The sequence below is a fragment of the Mirounga angustirostris genome, unplaced genomic scaffold (genome assembly GCF_029215605.1).
Source record: "Mirounga angustirostris isolate CCGP_5_RB_7025 unplaced genomic scaffold, mMirAng1.0.hap1 SCAF_3, whole genome shotgun sequence".
Lineage (NCBI taxonomy): Eukaryota > Metazoa > Chordata > Mammalia > Carnivora > Phocidae > Mirounga > Mirounga angustirostris.
This window is the reverse complement of record NW_026991711.1, coordinates 126,813,708-126,838,762: the sequence shown is the minus strand read 5'-3', so window position 1 is coordinate 126,838,762 and position 25,055 is coordinate 126,813,708. Positions and strand designations below refer to the sequence as shown.

Here is a 25,055-nt window from a genome sequence, read left to right as displayed (position 1 = left end):
AAAAAGCCTCACCTAAAACATTTTTCCTGTTAACAGGCCCTGGTCTACCCCTCTATACTCTGCATAGTAGCAGCGACGATAAAGGTATTTTCTAGCATTTCACCTTTCCTTTGCTTTTTAGAAAAGTGTGTGAATAGAATCAACATGTACTTAGCATATTGGGATTTTTTTTTTTTTTTTTTGGCTTTAGAGTGTTTAAAAAAATGATTTGAACTCAAGGTTTATAATCCAAAGTATGTATAGTCCCATCAGTGAATTGCTACTTGTTTGTTAGCACTTTGCACAATCCGAATTCTTCACATTGTAACGAATCGCTGCCGTCTGCACTTATTTGCTTAGAACTGAGAGTCCTGGAAGACAATTCAGCTTTGGATAAAATGCTGCAGGATGTCCAGATGCCCTCAAAAAAACTGGATTTCATTATTTTGAATGAAACAAGTAAGTTAAATCTCCTTAGAAACAACTGCTCCTGGAAACACCAATAAAAAATATAACTAAACATGGTAACTTGATCTGAAAATACACATTTTATTATATGTAATCTAATTTGAGGTTATTTTTTCTATGAAATATTCTGTCATGAGAACTGCTAGTTTTACAATTTTTTTTGTTTTAAAATACAATACCACTCTATGTAAAAGTTATTCTGTTAAAATGAAGGCATTTGGAAAAAAACACACGTTTGCTGCTTCTGTTTCGTTCTGTTAGTAACTCTGTTCTACTATAAAGTATTATTTGAGTGTTTAACTTAATGATATCCTGATATATTCTACCTTTAACCCAAAGAGATAAAAAATATCTGAGGTGATTGTATAAAAAAATTAGGGTTGGCTGTAAAATGTTAAAACTTCAATCTCGGGAGAGAAATCTTGAATTTTTCCTAACCTTCTCCTTGCCATAGTTAGCCTGGTCCCTGGGCTGGGAGCCTGAGCAGGGATGATGTGCAGGAACCACTGAGAACTGGGGTGGAGAGAGTGTTCTTTGAGTAGGAAATTTTGTAGTTTGTTCATTTGTATTTGTTTGCTGTTTTTCCCATTAAGAGCTAATTACTCATGGAGGATGGGGGAAATCCATCAGGACTGATTTAAGTTTTTTTAAATATAGGATAATAATAGAAAAGATTCAGTAAGATCCAGTAGAAAAGATCCATCCAATTTTAAATGGCAGGAGAAGCGCTGGGGAGTAGAGGGTGCTTGTGAAGAAGAGCTTAGAGCAGGGCTACTGAAACTGAATGTGCGTATGAATCACCTGGCACCTTGTTAACGGTAGTTTTGTGATCCAGCAAGGCAGGGTGAGCCCAGGGTTCAGAGTTTGTACTTGGTTCTTAGGTGCTGCTGGTGCTGCTGGCATAATGGGCAAGGACTTAGAGTTCCGGAGAGCTACCTGGGCTGCTGGTGCGGAAGGCACTACATCCTGAGATTTGACAAACAGTGGGGGACCCCGAAAGTTTTTGGCTCAGGGAAACCACAGGACTGGATGGGCAACCTGGTAGGGAGGAGACTGAGCCTAGATCTGCCAGAGCTGGAGAGTCCAGCTGGGAGGTGGCTGTACATTCAAACTCCAGGGAAGTGGGGTAGTGGGGGCGTCGAGGAGGAGGGTCAGTAGGAGGTGGGACTGAGGATTACAAAGCACCCCCCCCACCCAAAGAAAAAATGGCATCTTCAGAAAGATGGAACTAAAACACTTCTAATCCACTAGTACAAATTCAAACAAAGGAGAGATCAAATGGTGGGTTTGGCATATTTATTAAAAACATCATGATCAACACATAGTTTGACATTCTATTGAAAAATAATAAAGACAAATTTTTATTCTTATAAGCACATTTAGTCAGAAGGCATGTATTTAAAATACAAACACAAATTGAAGGGAAATCTATCTATCTAGAGACTTACTCTTAGACCTTTCTTTTTTCCTCAACTAAAATAATTTTAACAACCAAAAAAAAAAGGAAGAAAAGAAAGATAAACATAAAGAAACAGCAGCTCTAGAGATATGGATTTTTTTCCCTATAGGTTAAATCTACTGAAGCTGGAAATAATCTGATTAAAATATAGAAAATCTTTCAATCTCTCTCTCTCTTTAAGATTTATTAATCTAACTCATCTTCTTGATTTTGGGAGCAAAGGAAACCAATTCATTATTTAGGGACAAATTTTATTAAACTGATGCTAAGTCAAGCACAGAGAATTAAACAGATCTGCGGATCATATAGAACATACACAACAGTCTGCTGCATGTAAACCTGATTTCAATCTGTGAATCACAGAGCTGAAAATGGGAACTCAGCTTCGCGGTCTGGGATGGCAATAAGAATTACAAAAATGTTATTAAATCAGAATTTTAAAATAGAGTTAGGGCCAACTAAAAATCCTAAACATCTTCAAGGAAATTCAAGAAGAGGAAAACATTTTGGAGGAAAACTTAGAACATAAGCCATAAACAAACTAGATAAGTAGATCAGATGCCAAAGAACAGAATCATAAAAACAAAACATTAGCAATTCTAAGATGCACTTTTATTTTACAAGGCACCAATATATTTAATAGATATATTAAAAACAACTTTATTGCTTTAATCTTAACTAGTATTCTAACCTGAAAGAGAATGTTTTTTTATCTTAAAAGCATACTGAATCCAAGCAGTTCATTTTCTTTTTCTATTATAATTTAACAAATTGTTGAATGCTAACTATGATTTATCACTGCAACGAAACCTAGATCGTGTGCTAATAATTACTCTTAATTTACTGATCAGTCTTTCTGTTTGTTTAGAATTCTGGTATCAGATGATCTTGCCTCCTCATTTTGATACATCCAAGAAATATCCTCTACTAATAGATGTGTAAGTATTCAAGAGGAGGGAACAAATTAAAAGTTAACCATTGGACATTTTTTACCTAGTGCAGCTTACAGAAAATTAGGGCTGAATGTATCCTCTGTCTCTTCCTGAATCATTGTGAAGAATTTTACTATTTCCTTCTTCCATTTTGCAATCACAAACTCAAACCTTTGTTTTCTACCATCTTTCGAATGGAGAAAGTAGACACCTTTCTGTCATAATGGCATATGGTCCTTTAGTTTTGATTTCTTTCTCTGAACTACAAGGGAATTCCAAAGGAATTTTCAGGTCACGAGTTTTATCCTTACCGCATAGACCTTTTAACATGCAAGAGATGGGTATTAATAGTCTTCACAACTTCCTTACCCCCAAACTTGCCCAAACATCACCATTAGTGACCTTTGATGCATCAGTACATCAGGTTTCTCTTCGTTTAGTTCCTGAAATACCACTGACTGGTACTTTTCATTCCCCTCTCTGGTGAAGAGAAGATGTGATATAGGAAATTATTCATTATAATCCAGGCTTTTTCAAGTCTCAGAGAAAGTTCTGAAATCACACATCTTTGAACAGTAAATGTAAACTCATGCGAATTCTAAACGTGGCATCTTTGTAAAATATTTTTGATGACTGGGAATACATTTTACTTTAATCCTTCTAAAATTGCCCTGAACTCACACATAATGGCACAATGCCACTCCTCCTGTCCTACATTGTCTCATTTCCTTGATTAAAAATAAGACAGAAACAAACCAAAAAATGCGCCAGGTGCCTGCTACCTGCCAGGTAATTTGCAAACTCATGTGAGGAGTTCTGTTGGGCTCATTATACAGAAAAGGAAACTGAGACTCAAGAACATCACTTTTCTGTTGTAACCACCACCACCACCCACAAAAGAGGGGGTGCTAGCATCCAACACAGCCTTGTGGCACGGTATTTACAGTTCCATGTAAACAAACCATAAAAGCTCAAAGAAAGAGAAAAAGGTATTTCAAACTTCCAGATGTGCTGTTTAATTTTCAGTAAGCCTAACTTTGACTACAGTGACATTAATTTGCTTTAGGCTTTAGCCCCAATACTGGAAACAGATGTTTTAGAAAAGAGTGAGACTTTTATCCTCTTCAACTCCCCGGTGAGGAATGGCTGGACCTCCCCTTTATTTAGGAAAGTTTAAAAACACATGGTAAATTTACTGCCCTTTTCTTTTTAGTTGTTTTCCTCTTCCCACCCTTAGATGTCTAAATCTTTGTTTTCTATTTTTAAAAATAGTGTTGTTTAATCTTAGGGGGTAGGGTAACTTGATACATAACTAATATTAAGGGAAGCTGTTACCCTCTGAAATCTAAAATCATTGAAAGGACCAAGGCATTTCACATATTGTTAAAAAAATGTTTACTCGCCCAAGAAATGCATGAATGCCTTCTTCTTTTTAAAGTTAGAATGTTATAAATGAAAGTAATACAATGTTTGTTTAAAACCAAAGTTCTTTTGACTTCCATCCGTAGGAAGAGCAAAGGCATGTTAAGTGGAGGGGACAGTGAGCAGACCAGTAGGAGGGATGGGCTGGGAGGGAGAGGTACTGGACCAGGTCTGGGTCCAGGAGTCCAGTAGATCGTGCAAAGATGACATATTTAAATGAGATGCAAGGAGCTATAGGGAACTTGCCTTGATTAACAAATGGAAATGAGAGGGCTTGATGGAGAGTGGGCATCCAGCTGCGTGGGAGTGGGGTCTAGCCTATAAAGATTGCAGATAGCAGGGAGTTAAGCTCGTTAATGAATAGAATGCAGAATAAAAACATACATGTTTTTCAAGACCATCCACTTCTTTTTCCTTTGAAGTTTTAAGGAATAGTGGTCAAGCATACCTTGGCCCACTCCACAGTGACTTGTGGAGCCTGAGTGTGGCACCCTGTGCGGGGCTGGGGAGAGGGGGTGCAGATTACACAGCAGTCAAGCCACCTTTAGGAAGTTCCAGCCTAGGAAATGCACACGTAGAGTAGGAGTGCTTGCAAGCCATGGGGGAAGGATATATTCAAAGCTGCATTGATTGTCATCCTCATTAATTTTTCATAACACAACGTCCCTGTCCCAACTCTTAAGTATTTATTTCTTTGATTTCCAAGAAATATACGACTTAGAAAATGTTGGCCTCTGAAGTCTGTGTTTGATACCAGTCTTCAAAGGTAAAACCGATGGGCATCTTTGAAGGAAACCACGTTGCCAAGTTTTAGAGGAACCGTGGTGGACGCCCCGGTGGCTGGCACAATTTCAGGCTCGTGGTCGGGAAAGACGCACACTCCTCGTCCACAGGGAGTAGAAATACAGGCACTCCTCATTTGATTCAGAAAAACCACAACGGCTAACAATTTGGGATTTTTCACAGATATGCAGGCCCGTGTAGTCAAAAAGCAGACGCTGTCTTCAGACTCAACTGGGCTACTTACCTTGCAAGCACAGAAAACGTTATCGTAGCTAGCTTTGATGGCAGAGGAAGTGGTTACCAAGGAGATAAGATCATGCACGCAGTCAACAGAAGACTGGGAACATTTGAAGTTGAAGATCAAATTGAAGCAGCCAGGTGAGTGAGTCGGAGATGAATCTGAAGGTCATCTGATTTTTCCCTCTCGATTTATATTTTTAAAGTTGTAAAGTGGAAAGAACGCAAAGTGTCCTAGGATGAATCTTTTATCTTTGGCGTACATTTTTAGTGAAGATACCACACTTAGATAAAAATGTATGTCATTAGAGACGTATATAAAGGTTAAAAAGGACATATGTCTTAAATTCCTCTCTGTGACTCTAGAAAGGGAGTTGGTATATGTGTTACCTGCCTCCTTCCGTGAACAGAGACTCTAAATTCATCAAACACATGGACAGACTAAGGGATAAATGCACCCCCGAGTAAACATGTAACTAGACAAGTGGACCATCCCTGTAGTCAAGGTTAAGCGAAGGAGTCCAGTGTTCCTTTCCAGCGTAGGAGGCTGTACGTTACATGGGATAGCTATCAAGTCCTAGGAGTGGCTCCTACAGTCTGGATGAGGGTTCCTCTGCCATTTGGGGAGAATTGTGGAGCACAGCCATCTTCACTCACAATTATAAGGGTTTCTTAAGTATGAATCACATCTCATTGTTGTGCTTTCCAGTCATGAGTCCACAGATAGATGTGGTCTGGCTTAAGAGAGATGTTATTGATAGATAATGGTTATCACGTAATGGGCAATGTTTTACCCAAATTGTCATGGGAACTGCACAGCACTCCTATGAGGTGGGGATCTGTACCCCATGCTTCAGGTAAAAAATGCAGGCTCTTAGGTAATTTGCCAGGGGAAGTCAGAATCTGAATCGAGGTCTCCAACTTAACTGGAGTCTCAAATGCATGCTCCAATTCAACGGCACTCAACTGGTAAATGGGAAATGCAGTCTTTGAGTTTCTATAGCCAACTGCCTGGATGTCTAGGGAAGCATGACAAGTGGTCAATTTAAAATAATGTTATGAAATCATAAACTAGGAAATGCAGAAGAATGGTGAATGATGAAATGGGTGGAGGAAAATGCCTTTAAAAACAAGAAACAACCAAAGAGAAGAAAAGAGGACAATTTACTAAGTATCCCTAAGTCTCTTACACCAAAGTTAACAATTAGCTATTTTCCTTTAAAGTAAAGTAGAGAGAAAGAGAAGTTTAGATTAGAGACAGAGGATAAACTGGTTCAGGAGTAGGGCTGTGATATTTTATTTATTTTTTTTATTTTATTTTTTTAAAGATTTTATTTATTTATTTGAGAGAGAAAATGAGATAGAGAGAGAGCATGAGAGGGGGGAGCGTCAGAGGGAGAAGCAGACTCCCCACCGAGCAAGAAGCCCAATGCGGGACTCGATCCTGGGACTCCAGGATCATGACCTGAGCCGAAGGCAGTCGCTTAACCAACTGAGCCACCCAGGCACCCAGGGCTGTGATATTTTAAAACTAAAATTTTGTTTATCCAGACTGATCCTCTGTGAGAGAAGGCAGAGTGTCCAGGGCTTCTCAGATCCAAAATTATAGAATTGGGTATCCACAATATACATCTCCAGTTTAAAAAGTTAATGTCACTACACATAAATACACTACACATGTAGTGTATTTATGCAATAGGATACTAATTCAGCAACTAAAAAGAACTATATACAGCAGCGTAGATGACTCTCACAGGCTGTTGAATGAGAGAAGCCAGGCACAAAAGTGTATCTCCTGCATGACCCGTTTTATATAAAGTCCAAAACCAGGCACAAATTGGAATCTTATAAAAGGAAAACATTTCATTTTTTCCTTTTGCAAGGGGAAATGACCTAGAGGTTTCTGGGGCTTAGTAATACACTCTTATCTCAGTCCAAGGATATACTCATTCTGTAAAGTTTATCAACTTGTTCCCTCATTATTTGGTGCACATGTCTATACATATATGCATTCTGTTTTAAAAGTTTACAGGGAGAAGATAATGAGTTGAAAACGACTCAGTTTTTTTCTAATATTGCTTAACTCAGAGCTGCCTAAAGCATATATCTATAATGGAAAACACAAACATTCCCAAAGTCATGTATAGGTCAATGCAAGGGTCCCCACCGCCCCCCCATCAATACTACAAGTTAAAGAGCCCCATATGCTAGATTGCTTCTTAGAGCAAACAAATTACCTTTTGATGTAAGGCTGAGATTAAAAAGTGGGTGCATAAAACATTTTTCTCATTTCTTGAACTGGATACGAATCCTGGGCCCAATTTTGTGGCAAAAAGACTTCTTAATCCATCAAGGAAAAATCGCTTCCTACTTAATGGTGCTGAGCTAACTAATCAACACCCAGCAAAATAAGGGTTTTATTTAGAGAATGGTGTTTAAGTTCTCAGGTAGGGGGCCCAGAGACCTTCCGAAGCCCTACCCAGATGCGCCTCTATTTCTCCATTGTGGGGGCAGCCTGTCTTCAACTGAAAAACATCTGGAGAGATTTAAATTCAATTATGTAAAGAAAAGTGCATCTGGGCTGCAAATTTTTATATAAAGCTGTGAAAAAAAACTGCCAGGATTTGTTTTCTGTGAATCATACACACATACACACACACACACACACACTCACACAAACACACAGACAAAATTTTTATGGACTCCAACAAAAGTAAACCTTGTTCATCTGGCTCTTAAGTTAAAAAAAAAAAAAAGATATACATCCATCTCAGGTGTTTATCTGATTGCTGGCCGTAATTAATCTTAGATTTCAACAGGAGGAAATAGAGAGCAAATGGCAGGGTTTCACATTTGTGTACTTATGTACTTATCCTAGTTTTCTATACACAGTGCAATACTAATTCATGGACTTCTTCCATGTGTTTTAGACAATTTTCAAAAATGGGATTTGTGGATGACAAGCGGATTGCAATTTGGGGCTGGGTGAGTAGTTGTTTGGCTATGAATCTGTGTCCATATAGTTAGTGAATATAATTCAGAACGCGATAATTTATCTTTGGCATGTGAATATTTGGAGATGAAAATCACGTATCTTTAACCTAAGAAGACCCCGATAAAATGTCTTAGATCTCTAGGCGGTGAGTCCCTGCTAGTCAGGCGTACATCTTCGCTTACTATGATTAAGGAGGGAGGTGAGGGAGGTAAGGAAGGGAGAGAAAGAGCGAGGGGGTGGGGAAGGAGAGCCGGAGAGAAGGAAGGAGGGTGATTTTTCTCATGAGTCAAAGTCAGTAAAGATCTAGTGTTTATTGATCTTTTTTTCTTTAAGTACTACCCAGCAAATTTTTGATGCTTTTCCCCCTTAGACCTATCAAGGAAGGGGACCAGGGCTCTGAAAGTATAGTCTTGAGATATTGTCCAATTAAGGCCAATTTAAGCCCTTCTCTACCATGCTTTCTGTCTCTAAAGAGGCACAGTATATAAAGATGTGAGAAATATGGAAACTGCGACTCGCTTACCATATGTCCTGAATTCCTTTACCTCCATAAAAATAACCATTTCCACTCCTTAGTCATATGGAGGGTACGTAACCTCAATGGTCCTGGGAGCCGGCAGTGGCGTGTTCAAGTGCGGGATAGCCGTGGCACCTGTCTCACGGTGGGAGTACTATGGTATGTAATTACTTTCAGGTACAAAAAGATACAGTGCGTTGACCTTAAAACTCCAATGGCAAAACCATTCCTTTTTGAGTTGCAGTGCTTCTACAGGAAATAAGCTGATTCACTGTAGATGCGCTTTACAGATACCTATAATCGAATGATCTCACTTATTCTGCTGTTGCGAAAGGCTCTGTGGTATTGTTATCTATACGTTTAGTTATCAACAAATTCTGTTTTCTAAATTTCAGAGCATCCCTAATGCTACATTTCTGCAGATAAACCCTTATCTTATTTTAGTTTGAGTTTTTGGGCTTCACATATTAGCAGAATAAAAGAAGCATGTATTTCTTTTTCTTCCAGTAAAGGTCAAATAAAGTAGGGCTTTGGGTGGAAAGACGAGAGTAAGGATGGGGGAATTCCTGGGTTGTTTGTGGTTTTTTTCCCCACTGTCTCTAAGTTAGTGAAAGCCACTCTAGGATCTCTTCTTTGTCATTGAGAAATAATTCTATAAGGCATCATACATGTGTAAGACTGTAATTCCCCAGGGGGAGAGAGTGAGCATTGGAACACTAGTAGGGGGAAAGAGGTGGTGAGAGGATGAATTATTTTCCTGTACCTTTTCAGACCCCATCTCAAGTCCTTTCTGCGATAGACTCATTGAAACAAATATGCTCATTACATATTTTATGCCCTAATGTATGGTAGTACCAATCTTGTAGGAAACCCTTTTTTAAAGGCTAAGTCAAGAGAAGCCAATGTAGGGGCGCCTGGGTGGCTCAGTTGGTTAAGCGACTGCCTTCGGCTCAGGTCATGATCCCGGAGTCCCTGGATCGAGTCCCGCATCGGGCTCCCTGCACGGCAGGGAGTCTGCTTCTCCCTCTGACCCTCCCCCCTCTCATGTACTCTCTCTTATTCTCTCTCTCACAAATAATAAATAAAATCTTTAAAAAAAAAGAGAGAGAAGCCAATGTAAAAAGTAATAAATAAATAAATAAATAAATAAATATTGTTCTTTCTGTTAAAAAAAAAAAAAAAGCTGGAAAGCATACTTCTGACTTAGTCCGCACACAGTGGATTTGTTTTCATATGATACTTTCCTGCTTATACTAATTGTTCCGTTGGATAGCTTGTTTTTGGAGACCTCTGGTGGTCAATAAAATAATAGAAGCAATCTTTGTGAGTTTAGAAGTGTAATGATAAGAGAACTTCATTAAATATATTTGGACCAACTCAATTTTCTAGACATAGGCACTTTCTAGAGTTCTTACATATGTATTAATTTGAACAGTTTTTCTCAAAGGTCACATAGAAGGAATACATAAATGGTATTTCAAAGGTGCATTTGTAAAAATTTACAACACCTGTATTATGCATTTTTTAAAATCCTATTACTAAAATTTCAGGGGTGTCTGGGTGGCTCAGCCATTAGGCATTTGATTTCAGTTTAGGGTTGTAAGATCTAGCCCTGCGCTGGGCATGGAGCCTGCTTAAGATTCTCTCTTTCCTTCTCTCTCCGTCCCTCCTCCCCTCCCCCTGCTCCTACACACACTCTCATACACACTCTCTCTCTCTAAAAAAGAAAAAACAAATTTCAGATCTTCTCACAAATGTAAACCTGATTAACGTAATAAGAAAGGGGTATTATGTTCTAGGGCAAGAAGAGTTGAAGTCTGCTGCCGTTTCAGGAAAAATTTATTTTGCCCTTAAATGCTATTTTCAAACCTCCTCTCACATGTCCAACCTAAATTATTCATTTTTAAATGTTAAAAGATATGAACATTTTATGAAGATCTTGTATTTTTAAATGTTCTTTAAAATATTATATTTTCTATATCAGTGTCCTCTAGATACATAAAATTACATATAGTCTATATTCCTTTTAATCAGAAGGTTAAAATATTGCTGTTATTCATTTTGAAAGACAGTATTTTGATTTCCATAGAACAGGCATAAAGAGCACATGTGGAATAACTAACACTCATTATCAATGTAGTTTTTAATGATGCCGGTCATTCAAAAAGGGTTAGAATGTTGCTTAAGGTTGTTGTTTAGATGATATATTCATTTAAAGAATTAATGAGATTAGTATTGAACTACATGTACAATTTGCAGTGAAATTCAAACCATTAACCTAAATAGCACAATGACAGCATATTACTCTATACTTCTCTATTTACTATAATCTGGTCACTGGAGGGGGCATCTTTCAAAGCAATTACTTAAGATTTTTAAAGTTATTTTGGAATGTAGCCACAGTAAATTGTACATTTTCTCGTGTATATTTTAGGATATATCTATAAAATTTTTAAAAATAGGGCAAAAATATGTTTAATTATCCAAAATAGCCAAACCAGTTATGTATCCTGTTTTCAGCCATATTTATAGATAAAAAAGCTTATGTCATTTCAGCAGAGATTGATGTGATCTATTTCACAATACACAACTGTTATCATGCCACAATTGAGGGCTTGCCACAGAATGAACAAAACCAAATGTTTACCTTGCATTGTGATGGAGTAGCTGAGCTAGTATGGGGATATACAGCTAATAAATGATAACTTAATTCTTTGTTTTCGTTATACTGAATTTTAAGCTGCCAAAAAAATATGATTTAAGTAAGCAACTAGTAATTGAACATTATAAGGGGTTTCCAAAAGAAAATTAGGGCATATGCTTGTGTCAGGACCAAAAATTCAAGACAGTTGAGGCATTAAGTGACTTCCTAATTAAATTGTTTGAAAGGATCAAATGATAATGTTAAGAGCCCTTACTTTTCAGCACATAACATTTGATATTTCTGCAGAAGGATCTTTTTTTCAAAGATTTATTTATTTGAGAAAGCACAAGTGAGAGCACAAGCACAGGAGGGGGGAAGAGGGGGAAGAGGAGAGGGGGAGGGGACAGGAAGGGGAGGGGAGGGGGAGCGGTCCGGGAGGGGACGGGGAGGGGGAGGGGAGGGGACGGGGAGGGGGAGGAGGAGGGGAACGGGGAGGGGACAGGGAGGGGAGGGGACGGGGCGGGGAGGGGACGGGGGAGGGGCAGAGCAGAGGTGGAGGGAGAAGCAGACTCTCGGCTGAGCAGGGAGCCAGATGTGGGGCTTGATCCCAGGATCCCAGGATCCTGACCTGAGCCAAAGGCAGATGGTTAACCAACTGAGCCACCCAGGCGCCCTCTGTAGATGGATTATTGACTGGGTTTAGATCATCTAGTTTGATCTCCCTCTACCCTCACTGGTTCCAGCTGAGTATGGAAAGGCGTGAGTCTGAGCAGGTGTCTGGCTACATTAACAAGCCAAATAAAAATGATCTCAAAGAGACACTCCTGAGGGGGATGCTACAGACCCACGCACAAGTTACGACATAGGAAAGCACATAAAGTAACCCAATAAGAAAAAGAAAAGTTTATTGTATGAATTAACTATTTTTAAATGTTTTTTTCGTCGCAGACTCAGTGTATACAGAACGTTACATGGGTCTCCCAACTCCAGAAGACAACCTTGACCATTACAGGGTAAGCGATGAGAAACTAGATCCATTTTATAACCTATTTATAAGTTGTTTAAGAACATTTTTACGTGTATCTATTCTAGAAAATATATATTTTTTATTTCCAACAAAATTCTTGTTAAAAAGAAATAACACAGGTGGTTTAGAGATACTCCACTAGCTTCCCCTACTATATTCTGCATTAATTACAGTCTTTATCGTATGCTACATAGGTCACAATATGCATTCATTTGGAAATACAAAGCAACACCAGATAATTACTTTAATTATAAAAATTTCATTTAGAAAACATGTCAAATTCGACATATTCCTTTAAAGCCCAGAAGACTCTCTAAACCTTGAGCTGTATATTAAAATGTCTCTGGTATTATAATGAAGATGTATGTACAAGCCTGTAACTTTCCTATTCGTAGCCAGCTAGGTACCGTTTGCCCAAACAAGATTGGAGTAAAGCAGGTGAAGAGTACGGTTGGGCAGTGCCCTGAAGAGCCCCGGAAGCCACACTGACTGCATAGCCTCCAGCAGGGTTGGCTCATGGGGGACACGTGGAAGGTTGCTCTCAGACAGGCTACAGCTTCTGGAATACGGCCTGGAAGCCACCACCATTGGCAGCCACGTGTCCTAGTGTGGCCGAGCCAGAGCACTCTCTCTGGTGCCACACTGATGTAGCCGGGCCCCTAGAGACCTTTGTAGCACTCGGGCCCTTCCAGAACTTTCCTGCGTCGATCTGCCCTGTTTGTTGAAAACCCCAAAACTTGCCGATGACAAGGTCAGTCATCCCATGGTTACATTTTGCAGAGGAAATTCAAAACGCTTTTCAGGACAATGAATCAAAAAGCAAGGAACACAAAACCAAGAATAAGTTAACACACTTTCTCATCGGGGCCGCAACTCTCACTCCATGGGCTTCATAAGAATGCATCGCTCTGAGCAGTATGTGTACATTTTTATGAGATGCCACCATTCCTATAGATTCTGAAGCCATGTGATCAAAACCCAGTAAAACTCAAATAAAGTTTCTAGTTTTGCAACGTAAGGATACACAGTTTCGTTTTAGGTCAGCTTTATTTAGGAAGGCTTAGGTGGAGGGGGAGCAGGGAGGAGTATGTGGCTAAGTCGGCGCCTGCGTGTGTGTTTTCCAGTCAAGATGGAAAAGCGACAGCCTGTCAGTGAGATGCACTGATCATCTTCCACTACCAAGCAGTCCTGTAATCAGGTTGTCCCCATTTCTGCCAGTTGTCCCCGATAATACTCTGGGGACTCAATTCTTCCCATTCTTTCTCCTCCACATCCAATAAGCTGCCTTAAACATCCTTTCCCTTCTTCATCAGTCATGACATTGCTGCTGTCACGTGACTATCTGCTTTTTTTTTTTTTTTAAAGATTTCATTTATTTATTTGAGAGAGAGACTGAGAGAGAGAGAGAGCATGAGAGGGGGGAGGGTCAGGAGGGTCAGAGGAAGAAGCAGACTCCCTGCCGAGCAGGGAGCCCGATGCGGGCTCCAGGATCATGACCTGAGCCGAAGGCAGTCGCTTAACCGACTGAGCCACCCAGGCGCCCTGCTTTTCTAATAATAACCCGGTTGGTGTCCCCTCAGCTTGTCTTTCTCTGCTCCTGTCTTCACCACAACGGGGCATGAGATGAATCCCCACAGCCCCACATACAACACTTTCACGGATCTTTCGTGTGACTCAACTGAGTCCAGCCCTCATTCTTTAACCAGGTGTTTAACATCCTTCTTACAATGGTCCAGTTCGCTTGTAATAGCCACTGTTCTCTGAATATTTCTGGGCCTTTCCCTTTTATGCCCTTGTCTTCTGTGCCTTTTGCTTGGAATGTCATTTCCCCTATATCACCACTTAGTAGGAAATTTGTACTGCTCTCCCGGCAGACTAGCATCCCCTTTTGACTCTCATGACATTTTCTTGTATGTCTCTTAATCTTCAGTTTCTCTATCTTGAACTCACGGTTATTTTGTACACCCGTTTCTTCTCTGCAATATTATTAACTGTTCACATCTCTACTCAACACTATATTCTTTAGATGACCCAGTATGAAGTATAAACCTCAAAACCTTTCCTGATTTAAGAATTTTTGAAGGGAAACACTGTTGTAAAAATTGCCTGTCTCCATCACTTCGCTCATTTTACATCTGGAATTTTCTTGTCCCTAACCTGACCAGGATGCTGACCTTTGCAAGCCATCCCTCCGGTGGCATGCCGTATTTGCCGAGTTGCTGAAGGGCTTTCTCAAATATTCCAAGTACTAAAACTCCTGAAACAGAGATGTACTTACAGTCCAGGACCCCAACCCTGACTCTAGAACCCGGGGGATGTTAAGTCAAAAGTTCATTTTAAAAATCCCATTCTGAAAAGTCCTTGAACCTAGAGGCACAGGGTCAAGTCCAAACCCCGACGCCGAGGGAAGTCCACGGCACCTGCCCTACTGCTCTCCGTGAACGTCAGCCGACAGCCAACAGGGTCTTTCCTCTTCAGCCGGCCCTCCCCTTTATAGGATGATTCGTCCTAATCTACCCTTTCATCCTGCATCTTTTTCCAGATTCTCCCAGCGGCTCGTCCTTCCCACATCGATCCCCCGCTTCCCCATCCCAACCGGCCCTGAGGTGGCCATGTTCGTCTCTCCCCGTAGGTGTTCGCCGCAGGAGGTAGTCATGTAAATAGAAGTCACTTCGCCCTGCCAACGGCAACAGGCGCACACTGGGTGCACCAAGTCACTCTTGCGCTTCACTGCACAGATGGGACCCGAGGACTGTTTAATCCTTCCACGCCAGGAGTCGAGTTTTCTTGGCACAAAATTCAGTGCTGGCAATGGACACATTAAAACTGCCAGTACCAGGGAGCTAAAGGTTCCCAATGTGTTACTCGGAGGAATGATTTGGGCGGGCGAGAGTTAAGGTGTGTAGGGAAAGGGAGGCCACCGCTCACTGAATTGTTTCCACCCTGGTAAGTTGCTTCCTCAGAGTGTGGAGAGCTGAATCTCAGTGCCTATATTTGGGGCACAGCAGGCTTTAGAATAAAGCTGCCCTCCTTTGTTTTTTAAATAAGCCTGTGCTTTTGTCTCTGGCAAGAATACATTCAACGATTCTATTTTCCTCGAGGCCCCAGCTGCCCCTCTGGACCCCATCTTTTACTTTTCTTTCCCAGGTTGTTTTTATTTCTCTCTCTCCTTCTCTCCCTCCCTCCCTCCCCCCTCCCTTTTGGAAAAGACAAAGAAGACGATTCCTTAGAGGCTTTCAGTAGCCGGTGCCTATCTGTGGGTCAGAAGGAAATATTTTGAAAACGATTCCCATTTCGTCTGGCCCACTGACTCTCTGCAGGACATCCGGGTCACGAAGGACCAAAGCGTGGAATAAGCCAGGCCCTGATCTTTGTCTACATTTGCAGCTAATGAATCATCAATAGAGTAGCCAGGATTATAGCCTTTATAAGAGAAGACGATCTTTAATTTAAGAAAATGCATGAGAAAAAAGATTCGTTATTAGGTCATTGATGATCCAGATTTGGAAGAATTCCGAGAAACCCACATCACCAAGAGAAGCACATTTCATGAAATAAAGGTCCTACTTATGATTTAGGAAAGGAAATTCCAGAAACCATACGTACACACAAATGGAACAGGTAGGGATGCCATGTATAGTTGTTCAGCTTGTGCACTGCTGAAAACTAGTCCACACTTCATTCACCAAGACATGAACCTCTGGGGCTGCATCCAACCAGAAGGAATGCCTTTTCCTATTCTTACAAAGCCGCCGTATAGATTAGCAGACCCTGGACTAAGGCTCAGACCCAATGCAGGGACATGAGCAGTGATCCCATGGGACTCTTGGTAGATAGTCACCCACCTGCTGCCAAGTGGCAAGGCAGGAGCACTCTAAAAGGCAGTATGGAAACATCTTTTCTGCAGTGAGTCTCAGTCCACAGCAGACCAAAATGGTGGCAGATTTGAGCAAAGGAATCAGATAGGCAATGAGAAAACCCTCACCCCAATAGCAAAAAGCAAATAGCAACTGCAACCACACCTTGAGGAGTGTGTTGCTCACTAACATTGACAAGTGGTCTTTCATATGGTCAATCACAGGTCTTTTAGTTAAACCTATTTAAAAAATTAACATAATGGTGAACTTTCACTCACCCATGCAAAGTGCCTGGTATTTTAATTGTTCAAAAGTTTATTACCTTGTTGGTGAGCAAAGACATGAACACAAAATTATCAAAGAGAAATAAAGGAGAGTAGGTAATAGAGCATGAACTCAAATATGACAGAGTGCCCCTTATGTATGGAAAGAGAAGTGGTTCCCTAATTGTGACAGGCTCCAGGGATTTTGTACCTTCGGAGCATGTAGGGCAGGGAAGAGAAGTGGCCAAGAAATTAGGGTTTCACCTCTCCCACACACACCCCCCCAGCTCCTCTCAACTGAGGGAGCGGAGAATCCAGTTTCATTTACTTCATTCATTTTTTTCATTTATTCGTTAAGTGCTTGCTTCTACGGGCAGACACATCCTAAGCTCTTTAGATGGTTTATTAGGTTCAGTTCTCCCTCAGATTCTCTGAGATAAGTGTTCTAATTATCTTCATTTTATTGACACTGAAACTGAGGCACAAAAATGTTACATAACATGTAGATGCTGATGGGTAGGCGAGGGAGGGGCACTTGCGTGAAGCCAATAAAGAAAGACTTAGGAGATAAAGAGGGAGAGCAGAGACGCTCCCCGTGGGTTGCAGAGAGGAGCAAGGCAGAGCACAACCACATATGAGTAGCAGGTACAGCTGGTTTTCGGGGGATTTGTGAAGCAGGTTGGATGAACCGACGGATAACATGGAAGCAGGGCTGTGGGAAGAGCAGGCCAAATGGTGGCCTAGAAGGCAGGACAGAGACTGGGGTGGGAATGAATTTATGAATCCGCAGAGAAGCAGAAGATCAAGGGCAAGAGAAATGGGGCCCAAGTCCTGAGCCTTGTTGCCAAGGGAAGAGGCCAGCCTGGAACACACAGAAGGGACTGATTTAACTTGTAGAGGAGATTTATTTTGCATTTTGCTCAAAATTTGATAGGCTTTTGGCAAGTGTAGGAAACAGTCATAGATTTGGCAGTCTTCTGCTAGCAGATTTGAAATGTTCAATCCTTAAGAACTGCTGCATCGTTAGGTTATGCAAAACAGGGTGCAATTTTGTAAATATGCCATCTTGTACTGATTTGACATTTGTTCTATTATCCCAGAATATGCCAAAGGGAGAGAGACCTTCAGATTTAAGCCAAACCTTAACTTGTTTGTTGAGTGCTGATAAAATGTTGACTGCTGTGTGATCTTTAAAGAAGCCAGTGTTGCTTGGTGAGGACTGAGGTAGAGCCCCCTGTCGGGTTGACGGGCTCTCTTCTTTGGCATCTCACGGATACAGTTGTTTGATAGATGTAAACAAGTAAAACATCCGATATAGTGGGTCGAAATAATTTTTTCTTAAAAATGTTCTCTGGCCTCTGTTTTCTGTAGCATTAATGGTGCTTCCCCGAATAGCATTACTTAATGCTATTTATGAGCTTTGGGTTGCAAGCAGGACAATGCATAGAGGAAATCAGTGCGCCCATAATATATCACTGATGTGCTGGGTTGTCCATTAGACCAGTGGCCATTTGCCCTCTCCACAAAAGCCTGGAAATGGTGATGAGTTAGTGGTTGGCTGGGATGTGAGGAACACTAGGACGTAAGGTTAAGGGGAACGGACTTTGGAGTTAGACCTCTACTCAAATTTGGTTTCCACCATTTACTAGCAGCGTGAGCTCGGAGAGGTTCGTTAAGCTCTCTGAACCTCAGTTTCCTCATCTGGATAATGGGGATCATCAAGCCTACCTCACGGGGTTACCAAAAGGCTTAAATGGGACACCTGTGCCTGCCCTGAGGGAAGCTTTCAAAACATGGCACCTGCCGCCATCATCGTCCTCAGGAAGCCAGTCGTCCTTATGGTTCCTCGATGGCACAAGGGGTGGCTTAAAAATTGTTAGAACTTCTGTTTCTTACAGTACTTCCCTGCTCTTATCAGCTCTCTCTTTATTTCAAAAATACAAAGATTTATTTGCTGGAAGGTAACTGAGGAACCAGCATGATCCAACAAGCAGCTACAGATGGTTCTTCTTAGGGCTTGAAGGAAAAGCTCCTCACAGAGATGCTGTGGAATCGGCACTGCCACTGGACCAATCCTTCCCACTTCGTTTTGCCAGACTGTTGCTGACAGCGGGGCTCTCCGGAAGTTTCTAGCCTCGGGAGGGTGCCAACTGCACACCATTGCATCCTTGCCCATTTATCACTCTGAGCTTCCTTTTTAGTAGCTGGTGATAGACTATTCGGCTTCTAACTTAGTCATCCATTTCCTTTTCTATTTCTGTTTCCATCGATAGGCAAATGGGGATTATCCTATTTTAGTGGGTTAAAATAGCACGATGGTATTATTTCCGATTATTAACCACATCTTCAGTTAATGCGTGCATCTCTTTCTCCGGCTTCGGGGGTGGCCTTCCGCACAGTGGACCGCCAAGGGTCTCTCTTGATGGAGAAGCCAGGATTCTTGGTCCAGTAGGGAATGATGGGTGGTGCCAGAGGCAGGGTGCCACGGCTGCATCTTTGGGGGCTGGGGTGGGGGGGAATGCTCTCTGCCTCCTGGGAGTCTGAGAGCGGGTGTGTGCCTCCAGGCTGCCGGTCCGCCGGTCCACCTTGAGCCGGGAGGCCCCTCTGGAGACTTCTCCCAGGGAGCAGGGGGAAGCGTGCATGGAAAGGGCACACCTAGCTCACCGTTGCAGGGGAGCCTTTTGTTTTATTTTTCTCGTGCTGCATTAAAGTATTTGTCTTTCTTTCTTTGTAGTGTAATATTGTTAATGTAAAACAATTTGCATCATGACACTTTTATCACAGTTTTCGTCTTTTTCTCAGTATGTTGCATTTCTCACCATGTCTAGTTCATCACAGCTACAGTGTGTACATCACAACATTTATCTTAGGCTCAGGGTTTTACTTGTTTATAAAAATTGTCTTCTTTCAGCCTGTATTCACTCCATTTAAGAAAAAAAAAAGGCAGCCAGAAACTGTTTTGGTCCAAACTCCAGTAGTTATCACATTCCTTGCTAACTGTCCTGCGTATTTATATGTCTCCTAACTATTACTCTATGTTTCAATGACATTTCTCAGTTTTATGGCTCGTGGAGGTTGTAGGAGCAGCTTTTGCTGTTCAAGCTGCCAAGCCAGGAAGGCCCGTGGGGCTTCTGGAGGTGAGGCGAAGTGACGGAGCTGCCTGCGTGGGTCAGGTCTCCGGTGCGGCAGTTGCGTGTGTTGGGGGAGCAGAGCGCTAGGTTCGGTGTGGGGAGGACCGAGGCCGAGCGAGTGGCAGTGGCTGGGCAAGGCTGTGAGCTTTCTGGCCACAAGGATGAGGGGGGTGGGCGGTGCGCTAACAGGGAGCGCTGGGGCCTGCGGCTCACATTATGGATGTTCGCAGCGGTGTGGGAGCCCCAGCGTCTGGCAGCTCAAGCTCTGAATCCTACCCTCCTTTAGGGAGACTGATTTTGACCCTTTCCTCTCCGGAGAGCAGCGATTGCTCAGGGTTCTGCTGCTACATTGGGCTCTGCGGCAGCTGCACGGTCAGAAAACACGCCTTCCAAAGCTCACAGGGCCCGGCAGACCGGCTCTCTTTTGATTAGTTCAGTCTGAGAAGGCACGGGAAGCCCGTGGCCGGAGGGATACCCAGGGTGCTTGCGCGGTACAAATTCCGGGACAGTTATCTTATTTCTCACTGTTCCTTTGCGGGAAGACCACATCATGAGCAGCTTGGAATTTTAGTGGCCTCAGGCAGCATAGGAAGAAAAAGAGGTTCTGCCGTCAGACTTTGTGTCCAGCTCCGACACTTCATACAGATGGAACCTAGTGCGAGTTGCTCATTTCTGAGTGTTGGGGTCTCCATGGAGAAAGCAGGATCACCGTAGACTTATCTCAGAGGAATGTTGGCAGGATTAAATAGAGCAGTGCTTCCTACAAATATGCCCATTTTACAGAAGACGAGACTCAGAGTGCGGCATGTCTCCAGGCGCACAGCTCACTGATGTCAAAGCTGGGGCTAGAATCCAAATCCAACACCTTAGCCCTATCCCCTTCCTGACAGACCATCAGGGTTCCCATCAAAAAATACGGAGCTGGTGTTAGCTACAAAGAAATCTGTAAAATACATAAACTTGGCATTCATAAAGTTGACTTTGATTTACCAAGGTGCTGAAGGAATAGCTGGATGATTTTTAAACCTATAGGGAAACCACTGGCCCTCCCTCTCCCCAACCCATAAGGAGACAAGAGAAGCGGAGTCCAGCTCGCCCTCTCCCAAAGGCACTATGATGCCTCTGTGACACTTTTGCCTTCATCCCAACTTTGTAAACATCCCCAAATCAAGATCAGATGGCCAGTTCTGTGCTTTCAAAGGATTTCTCATCCAAGGCCCCATCCCCATTCTAGAAGTCCTGCCTCACTGAGGTCGGTCTTCAAAAAGCTTACCTCCCCATTTTTTGCCCCGTTTCTCTGGCGGATTTGGGAATGGCTTGATCCAAGAGCAGGATTTTCCCTGATACAGAATGAGGCAGACAACAACAACCCACTGATTTTCTAAGGCCATGCTTGATCTTTTGCACCCCTTTCCCCTCCCATATGTTACATTTGCCTAGGTTTTAAACATCTGTTCCAAAAGAGGTAATACTTGCTTCTCATTCATTGCCTAGCAATGTGGACCAAAGTTCATATGACATATTGCAGAGTATGTTTAGTTGCAAATGCTATGTACAGGCTCTTTGAAATGTAGCATGTATGGCACCATGTGACACACGGTTGCCATGGCAATACACTTTTTGGCTGAACTACAGCATAAGCCCATGGAACATACATTGCTAATATGAGACTCTGCCCTGTGCTAATGCATAGGACACAGCCAATCTGGGATCTGGGACTCAAGGGGCTTCGCGTGCAGCCCTGGTGGCAGGTGCCCTCCGCCTGCATGTGCAAGGAAGATGTGGCATCCTCCCTTTCCAGTCCTGTCTCCCAGGCACAGGGCATGCTGTGCATTCTGCCATGCATGGAGACAGCATTTGCTTAAATATCGGTTTGCTATATTTTGTATCAAAGGGGGCCCCAGCTGAAAACATTTTATTTTGTAAACTGAAGTGAAAAATCAGTTTATGGCAGATCTTTTTTTGAATAATGACATTCTTTTTCCCAATTCCAGAATTCAACAGTCATGAGCAGAGCTGAAAATTTTAAACAAGTTGAGTACCTCCTTATTCATGGAACAGCAGATGGTGAGTTTCAGTTAATTAGACTTTTTAGTATCACAGACAGGTTTGCAATTTCACTACTGACAAAACAAAAGCATGAGGGGCAAGACTGTTACATTTACTTCAATAAAACAGTGTTGCTTTCCACAACTCACTTGTCTTGGGCTAAATGGGATGCTAAGTCCTAGAACTTCAAATAGTCCCTTTCTTCTTGTGCCTTTCCCACTCTTCCTCTCAGAAAAGGAGCGGCTATTAGTTACTTTGTGTTTCCTTTCTCTCCTTGCAGATAACGTTCACTTTCAGCAGTCAGCTCAGATCTCCAAAGCCCTGGTGGATGCTGGAGTGGATTTCCAAGCAATGGTATAGCAAAACTTGGTGCAAAAGGGGAGAACTTGCTGGTGGGGTCTTGGTTTCCCCCTCTCCTGGCTCCTTCTCCTCAAACAGTCCCGGGAGACAGGGACAGAACTAAAAGGGTTTTTATTTGTTCAATGAGAAGTTGGAAGTGATAGCCTTAAGCCATAGACAGAGTAATGTTCATAACTATTAGAGACTTGGGGGTTGAGAAGCACAATATTGCATATCTTGGGAGAGTCAAAACAGTGCTCTCCTACCCATGTGGTCGTTCAGTCTCTCCCTATTTGGATTCAAAAGTAATCACTTACTCAGTAAATGTGTGGCAGAGTAATTCTAAAGTGAAACCAGCATGATAATAGCTCAGCTCCAATATGAAAATCCATTTCTGTCTAGTATGTATTACTAGCCATCCTAACAACAGTGGGTCATTAATAATCGGCATGCTTCAGTTTTTGCAAATGCAACGTTATCTTCTGTTGAACGACCACAGGCAATAAACAATTAGGCTTGTTTTATAGAGTTGGAAATGGCTAGAGCTGTTGTTGCCTATACGGTAGGCTGTTTCTAGGTAGTAAGTCAGATTCATTTTCTGCTCTAGATCTTTTCAGTTCAAGAAGAAAAAAGAAAAAAAGATGGTTTTTGTGTGTGTGTATATATAACACATATAAATGTATGTTTGTATTTTTATATGTATGCCCATGTGTGTGTTGCACTAAATATTTTTGTATAAAATGCTTTCTTGCCTCTATTAGCTAGAAAACCTGCTTTTCCTCACTCTCCACACACACACACACACACACACACACACACACTCACTTTGCTCTGTGATCAGTTCAAATGATGCCCACTGAATCAGAGTGGGGCAGTTATTTGATACCAAAAAAAACCAAAAAACAAAAAACCTGGTATATGTCTTTTGGGGTCAGATTCTTATAAGAGCTTGAGGTTTCTTTTTCTACTACTCAAAGAAAAGATATGATACTTCAATTAGGCAATTTTTTAAAAGTCTATGTCTTCATAATATATGTTTGCCGGGTAGTGATTTCCCACTTGTTTAATGTGGGATGCGTTGATAAATTTTTGCCTCAGGTCATCAACTCTTTCATAAATGTCAGGCATACAGATAGAAAATTCTAGTGAAAAATCAAAGTGTTTGCAAACAATACATTTGCCTTTTGACCTCATGTTAAACATATATATGAAATATTGGAATCGATTTTTCTAGTTCCTTGGTAACATATATTAGGAAAAAGTGCTTTTAAAAAATTTATTTTAATACAGTTTCTCTTCCAGAGAGTAGGAGAAATCTGACACTTGATAACACTTAATTAAAACTAGGGTACTTAATGGGATAAACATTCTCTCCTGTGCATGATGTGGTTCTAAGTGTCCTTTGAGTCAAATCTGAAAGTGGATTTGGATAGTTTCATTAGAATATATATATATATATATACCCCCTAAAACAATGTTTTAATTCTGTGTGTGCTCATGGCTTATTTGAATTGTTTTTTTAAAAAAGAAGACAGCTGACTTCCTACTTCTGACCTTTGTCTTTCCCTGCAGTGGTATACAGACGAGGACCACGGAATCGCCAGCAGCACGGCACACCAGCATATATACACCCACATGAGCCACTTCATAAAACAGTGCTTCTCTTTACCCTAGCGCCTCAAAACAGCATGCCCGACCTTATTAAAAGCCATTTTTGTTCTATCTCAAAACTGCACTTTTCAGATGATGATCTTAAAAAGTACACTCAAATCAAGAAATTCAAGGTTACCTTCGTTCCCAAATTTCACGTCTGTAACCCTAAGTAGGGACTTCTGTCTTCGCAACAGATTATTACCTTACTGAAGTTTGAATTATTCCGTCTGGTTTTGTTTATTATTTAAAATCATTTCCACATCCGTTGCTGAAACAACAAATATGAATTGTTTTTATGGGAGCTTTGCATAGGTTCCCAGGGAAGCATTATATTCTTTTCTAACTGGACCAGTCCAAATCTCGTTCTCTTCTTTAAAGGGATGGCAAGATGCGGGCAGTGACGTCACTGAGGCAGGGGTAAGAAGGGCAAGGGGAGGGGAGGGAAGGAAGCTAGTAGGCCTGGCTGGGAACCCACGTCCGAGCACGATGACCTGACCAGGCATCTTCTCTTAGAGAACAGCTGTTCACAGGCAGACTGGCACGGTTTTCTGAGAAAGACTATTCAAACAGTCTCAGGAAATCATCTCTGCAAAGCACTGACTTCTGAGTAAAACCACAGCAGTTGAACAGACTCCAAAGAAAAGAGAGGGAATCTGCCAACAGTGCGAGGCCCCCAGGTGCGAGCTCCTGGCTATAGGTCCTACAAACCCACGGCAGTGGGGAGGCGCCGTAAACGTGCCTTAAAACTACTGGTGTCTCCCAGGGCAAGGGGCAGCTTGGAACGGAGATGTGAACACATCAGCTCGCCCTGCTAAAAGACGAAAATATTTGTATCACAAATTCGAACTTGAATTTGTCCTTGCATCAGTTTTTCTTAGTTCATTTCATGGAGCATCTTAATGAAAAGGATATTTTAATGTCCTTGGACTTGTTTTTAAAAATCGAAAATAAACTACAAAGTTATGTATTGTTATTCCCATTCTACATACTGTGGAATTTCTCCTGGTCATTTAATAAATGTTCCCGCATTTTTTCAGAGGTGGTGCGTTTTGTGTCTTGAATGAGACCTAAACCACATTGGCATATGGACACGCTTATCCAGAAAGGCTCTTGTTTATTTTGCTTGTTATCCCAGACTGCCTTGTAAACATGGAGAGAGTTCAGCTTTTGTAAAAAAAAAAAAAAAAAAAAAAAAGATACATAAAAATGTGTTAAATTAAGCAGTTTGTAGGGTTTTTATGTAATACATACACAATTTGCTATCACACACATATATAGCTTTTGAAAGACCCAAATAGTT

At 41.6% G+C, this 25,055-nt stretch overlaps 1 protein-coding gene across 2 annotated transcripts in view; it reads left to right on the top strand.

Moving 5' to 3' along the window:
* Positions 1 to 24,791, top strand: part of DPP4 (dipeptidyl peptidase 4) — a 79,855-nt gene extending 55,064 nt beyond the window's left edge. For both annotated transcript variants that reach the window (XM_045868749.3, XM_064586617.1), the window contains 10 exons: positions 37 to 84; positions 340 to 438; positions 2,775 to 2,844; positions 5,227 to 5,421; positions 8,211 to 8,265; positions 8,852 to 8,951; positions 12,385 to 12,449; positions 21,709 to 21,781; positions 22,044 to 22,117; positions 23,675 to 24,791. In XM_045868749.3, coding sequence (XP_045724705.2) covers positions 37 to 84; positions 340 to 438; positions 2,775 to 2,844; positions 5,227 to 5,421; positions 8,211 to 8,265; positions 8,852 to 8,951; positions 12,385 to 12,449; positions 21,709 to 21,781; positions 22,044 to 22,117; positions 23,675 to 23,776 — 881 coding nt within the window. In that variant the 3' untranslated portion in view covers positions 23,777 to 24,791. The remainder of the gene's footprint in view (positions 1 to 36; positions 85 to 339; positions 439 to 2,774; positions 2,845 to 5,226; positions 5,422 to 8,210; positions 8,266 to 8,851; positions 8,952 to 12,384; positions 12,450 to 21,708; positions 21,782 to 22,043; positions 22,118 to 23,674) is intronic.
* The last annotated feature ends 264 nt before the right edge of the window (positions 24,792 to 25,055 follow it).